Source organism: Camelus ferus, chromosome 16 (assembly GCF_009834535.1).
Source record: "Camelus ferus isolate YT-003-E chromosome 16, BCGSAC_Cfer_1.0, whole genome shotgun sequence".
Taxonomy (NCBI): domain Eukaryota; kingdom Metazoa; phylum Chordata; class Mammalia; order Artiodactyla; family Camelidae; genus Camelus; species Camelus ferus.
The window spans coordinates 1,217,220-1,223,219 of NC_045711.1; the positions used below are offsets into that span (position 1 = coordinate 1,217,220).

Here is a 6,000-nt window from a genome sequence, read left to right on the forward strand (position 1 = left end):
AATGGTTTTTTTTTCCTCCAGTGTTTAATGGGGAACCTGGTTAAGCCCCTGGAGGTAAACCTCACCCCAGTGACGGGTTCCCTGGAGTTTGTAAGCCCCAGAGTTGTCAGCAGTATCCAGCGATCCCTCCCTTGTAGTTCAGGTTTCCTGCCCAGGTGTGGCGACCCTCTGCTCTGTGTTCACCTGACTGTCTCTCCACTCGGGGGCAGCAGTTTCCCTTGTGTCCTCCTTTCGTATGGATCCAAGAAGAGTTGTTGATTTTTCAGTCTTTTCAGCTCTTTACTTGTTAGCATGGAGTGGTGACTTCCAAGCTCCTTACATATGGAACTGGAAACCAGAAATCTCATTAGATAATTTTAGATGCTGCATCAGACTGATGTTTAGCTTTTGCTTTAGTGTCATCAGCCTTGATCAATACACTGAATGCTGCCAGGTTCTCATATTTTGCTCCTTAAAATAACATGTAGAATTATTTTCTCATTTGGCCTTACCCGATTTATTGGATGATCTTTTTATCTTGTTCCAGATCACTGTCATCTTCCTGAAAGATGAGGAGGCATATTCCCTGCCTCTCATCATTAAAAGCAGTGTTGGTGGCCTTCTGGTTTTGATCGTGATTGTAGTCATCCTAGTCAAGGTCAGTTCCACTTATGGTCATAAAGGCTCTGGTGTTGGGCCCAGTTCTCCTTAGGACCTCCAGCCCCTGACTTCCAGCAGCTACCCTGGCCTGGGGGCCACTTTTCCCTCTTCCTTCACCCGCATACCTGTTGAGACAAATAAGTAAGAGAGTTTCTGTATGAGAAAGATAAAGATCTAATTGAAGAGATTTTCCCAAACAGATCTGGCCATCGTTCTCCTGTTTAAATCCTTTCCTTTCCCTGCTTTAGTGTTCAGACTCTTTCACTGCTTTTCAAGACCCTCCACTCTCTGGCTTCCACCCATAAGTTCTTGCTTTTTTCTCCAAGTACATTGAGCTAAGTAGGTTCGTGTCTCTGTGCTTGCCGTCAGGCTCCCTACACCCACCTCCCGTGCCTGTTCCCTCTTTCCCTCTGGCTCACACTCTCCCCCTAAAACTCAGCCCTGGAGATTCCTGAGTCCTCTGAGCCAAGTTCCATGCTTTTCCTCTGAGCTGCCCTCTAGAAACCCTTCCAGCCGGCAGTTGTCACGCTGTCCTGTAATTATTTCTCTTCCCACTCGATTCTGCGTTTCCTGATGTGGGAGGCTGTGCTTAAGCCCTTTCTGTCCTCAGGCTGGTAGGCTGAGCACTTTTACATAAATAGACCCAGTACAGCTGAAACTGCAGCACTTTGCAGAACTAATTAGGTTAAAAAGATTAAAGTGCTCTGGGGGTTCAGAGGAAGGTGGAAGATCTCTTCTGACTGGGGACTGAGCACCAGGAAAAGCTTGTGGAAAGGTCTCGAAGGATTGGATTATCAGGAGAGATTCAGAGGGAGCATGAGAAACAGGGGCCATCTTGGCAACAACCAGAGAAGTGGTTTTCTAAAACAGGTATCTTAGGCCTGTAATCAGGCTTCCCTCCTTCGTTTTAGTGTGGCTTTTTTAAAAGAAAATACCAACAGCTGAACTTGGAGAGCATAAGGAAGGACCAGCTGAAGTCAGAGAGCCTGCTCGATGAAGAAAATTAGGACCGGCTTCTTCATCTGGTGGGAGAGTATCTGCCTGTCCCTGAACTTCTGGAGACCTGGTGTCATACTGGCTGCTTTTCCTTTAGGGTGATGGAGAGCAGGAGCTAACAGATTGTGGAATGTTGTTTTAAAACCATACATTGTCCCCAAAGTGTCTGTGTATTGTGCAAAAAAGAAACCGGGGAAGCATTTGGTATTAAATAAAGTTACACTGTTTTCTTTACAGAAGCACCTTTCGTATGTAAATATGATATACTTTGTGATTTTTTTTTTTCACCAAGAGGAGGTTATACAGCATTTCTCAACCATATCTGCCTAAGAGTGCTTTTTTCCTGCTGTTTCTGGTAACACCTCTCAAAATACCATTCCATGAAGTACATCTTGGGGGGCAGTGGTTGAAAGCAGTTTCTAGTTTGGCAGTTTTAGGTCCTCAGATATGGCTTGTTATTTCAAGTAAGGCCACAAAAAAGCACCTCCAAAGCAAATATAAAGGGTAGAAAAACAAAGGTCACCAAACAGGAACAAGGGGGGAAAGAAGACCGGGACTGTGTTCCGAAGCGTCACTTCTGTTGTGTCTGAACGTGTCTGTTTAACACCCCGTGCTGCCCTCACCTGGCTTCCTGCTTAGGGAGCTGCTCGGGGACCTCCAACCCTTAGTGAGTGCTGGCCTCAGGAGAGTGGGCTTGTTCGCAGGAGGGCGTGGGACCTGGCCTGGGAGTTGGGGGCACAGAGATTAGGGCCTAGTTGCAGGCTGGTTTTGCTCTTAGTATCTTATGTTATTTAATTTATATGCCCCATGCTGTTAAAACTTGACCACGTCACTCCATTCCCAGCCCTACAGTGGCACAGTCTTTGTTTTTGTAGGTTATAAAAGTCAGTGCAAAAAATTAAATGGTGCAGGAGTATACAATGTAGAAATCCCTCGGTAGTCTATGTCTAATTCAGGTGGTTTCATTATTATTTCTTTAAAATTTTAATTTTTTCCTGAAATTTAGGTGTATATAAGGTGTGAATTAGGAAATTTAACCTGAGATTTTTTTTTTTCCCCAGAAGCATAACTGATTTTTACAGCACCACTTGTTGAAATAGTTCATCATCTCCCCTGCTTATCCTTGCTCTCCCCGAACGTACTGCAGGGGCTGGAAGGCTTTAGCCACTTCCCAGACCCCCTTGCAGTGGGCTCTGGTTAGCTTTTGCAGCAGAGAGGCACTTGCATGAGACGGAAAGGAGGAGAGATGGGAGAGGGCTTTCTCGTGATTCTGGCAGCGAGGTGGCAGCAGATGAGGGCAGGCCGCCGAGCGGCAGCGTGGTGGGTCTGGGCTCTGGTGGGTCTGGGCTCTGGCCCAGGTGGTGGCTTCCTGCATCCCCTGACCTCTGGGCAACACCAGCCCTCCCATTTTTATTTTCCAGCCCTCCCAACAAATTTGAAACTGAACTCCCAGTATTAAGTCACTTTCTGTTTAAAATATCTGGAGTAGGTTTCCGTTTCCTTGATGACCTTGAGTCTAACTGTCTTATTCTAAATGAATCACGGTTGTCTGTATCATTTATTGAAATGTTTACTGATGATTTGAAGTTTTGCTGAAACCATTCATGAAATTCATAGATGGTATATATTTAATATATGTGTGTGTATATATATAAAAATATCTTGGACATTTAGTTTCATCCCACTGATCTGTTTGTTCCTGTACCAGTACTACAGTTGAAGGAACCACATTTTTTTTTAACTTTATACAAATGATAAATTCAAAACAGCACATAGGGGTCTAAAGCATGAAAAGTAAGTCTCCTCCTTCTTTCTCACCTCTAATGCCTCTTTCCAAAAGCAACCATGGTTAATGGTTTTTCAGGTTTTCCTTCAGAATACTCCTGTGTACACACCAGCGTAAACTTTTTAGTGGAATTAGATTGTAGTGTTCTGCCCTGGCTTTTTCATCTCATAGACTTTAGGAAGATCCTTCAACACCAGCACCTGCATGTCTACCCCTTTCTCTTTAACTGCTCCATAATTTACTGTGTTATATGTGGATATGTCAGAATTTACACAAGTCCCTACAGGTGGATATTTAGATTGCTTCCATTTCTTTTTTTTATTACAACGAAAAGGTGTGATGATCATCTTTAAACAGGTATCCTGGTGTGCTTTTCAAGTATATTGATGGTTAACTTCCCTGCACAATTACTGGCTCAAAGGTTATGTGCATTTAAAATTTCCATATAGGATGTAACTTAACTTCCAAAAAAGTTTTTGCTGGTGTATACGCCCACTTAGAATATACGTAAGTGCCTTTGCCACCACTGGGCACCCTCAGATTTTAGCTATTTTGCTAATCTGGTCAGTGTAGAAAATGGTATTCTGTTTTTGATGCTAGTTTTCATTTTAACTTTGCAGTAAATTTTGATATCTGTTAGGTCATTTTCATTCAAATCATTGATTGTATTTTTTTTTAGGTAATTCTTAATATCAGTTTTTCAGATTCCCAAAAGAAACCCTTTGGTGTTTTAGTTTAAATGTCCACTTGCTGAGATTTTTAAAAACACACTACAGCGAGATTTTTTGTAATTTTCTTCAGAGAGGTCTTAGTTTACAAAGACTTCAGTTTCTAGCTGTATTATATTTTGCATTTATATTTTTTATTGCTACTGTGAAAAATACCTTTTTTCCCCTTGACTGATTTATACAGAGTTTGTATTTAGAAAAGTTGGTTGTTTTGAATGTTTATCTTATCTGCTACTTTACTGGACTCTTTTATTTTTTAATAGCTTGTCTATTGATTCTCTCGAATTTTCTAAGGAGAAATTCCTATCTGCCCATAATGGTACTTCGGAGTCTTTCTGATATTTATATATTCCCCCCTCCCGCCGCCCTTATTTCTTTGACCAGTTTTTGTAGAGCTTTGAGAAGTTAACTCTGCCTGACTTTCATGGGAGCTTTGCATACCCTCGTCTGCCTGCCCTCCGGGCATTACTGGGGCTCAGTTGGGGTTCCCCCACCTCTCATGGAGCCCCTCTCCTTCCAGTCCCGCATGATCAGCCTTCCTGTTGGTGGGCAGCCACCTGCTTCATTGGTTTCATGAGTTCCTTTCTGTTTTGACTCCTCTGTTACCCGCTCTGTTGTCCATTGCTGCCACAGGCTTCTCCTCTCACAAGCAGACCTCGTTTTATTATGCTTTGCTTTATTGCGTTTTGCAGATGCTGTATTTTTCACAAATTGAAGGTTTGTGGCAACCTAGTGTGGAGCAAGTCCATCAGTGCCATTTTTCAAACAGCGTTTGCTCACTTCGTGTCTCTGTCACATTTTGATAATCCTTGCAGGATTTCAGACTTTCTCATTATGTTTGTTACGATAATCTGTGATTTTTTTTTTTAGTTGAGGTATAGTCAGTTTACAATGTTGTGCCAATTTCTGGTGTACAGCACAATGCTTCAGTCATACATGAATATACATATATTCGTTTTCTTATTCTTTTTCACCGTAAGCTACTACAAGATATCGAATATAGTTCCCTGTGCTATACAAAATAAACTTGTTTATCTGTTTTATATATACCAGTCAGTATCTGCAAATCCCAAACTCCCAATTTACCCCTTCCCACCCTCTCCCCCCGGCAACCATAAGTTCGTTTTCTATGTCTATGAGTCTCTTTCTGTTTTATAAATAAGTTTGTCTGTCTTTTTTTTTTAGATGCCACATAAGTGATATCATATGGTATTTGATAATCTGTGATCTTTGATGTTACTACCATAATTGGTTTTTTGTTTTGTATGTTTAATTAAGGTCTGTACACTGTTGTTTTAGACAGTGCTGCTGCTCATGACCAGACTACAGTGTGAGCGTAACTTCTCCGTGCGCTGGGTAATCAGAACGTTCGTGGGACTCGCTGTATTGTGATGCTTGCTTCATTGCGATGCTCTGGAACTGAACCTGCAGTATCTCTGAGTTACGCTTTGAAGGGAAAGAAAGAGATGAGTTTGCTCAGATGTTTCCCTGTTGCTGGGCTCAGGAGGTGTGTCCAAGTTTTCATTATTATAGGGGACTTGCAACCCCTGCTTTTATACTTCTTTTTATTGCCAGTAAGACCCCACTCCCATTGTAACGATGAAGCCTTCCATTGACCATCTAGGAGCTACTGACTGACTGAGCTGATGTGATCTGACTGGTGTTAGACCAGTGCCGCTGTAGTCAGGAGACTTCATAAAGGGCCAGTCTGTGAGGAGGAAGAGACTTAAATGGAGACACGGTTAGATTGTGCAAATCCGTGTGCTGTAGCTTGAGCCAAAGCCTCGTCTGTCTTCTAAAAGATGCCTCTCTGGTGCCAGGCCTTTCCCATTTCCTCTGCACCCTCCTCTG

The 6,000-nt window shown here is 42.6% G+C and overlaps 1 protein-coding gene across 1 annotated transcript in view; it reads left to right on the forward strand.

Annotated features, from left to right (window-relative positions):
• The window catches only part of ITGAE (integrin subunit alpha E), a 50,336-nt gene extending 48,462 nt beyond the window's left edge, over positions 1-1,874 (forward strand). The window contains exons 30-31 of the mRNA XM_032498040.1: positions 527-637; positions 1,551-1,874. Coding sequence (XP_032353931.1) covers positions 527-637; positions 1,551-1,646 — 207 coding nt within the window. The 3' untranslated portion in view covers positions 1,647-1,874. The remainder of the gene's footprint in view (positions 1-526; positions 638-1,550) is intronic.
• Positions 1,875-6,000: the final 4,126 nt, after the last annotated feature.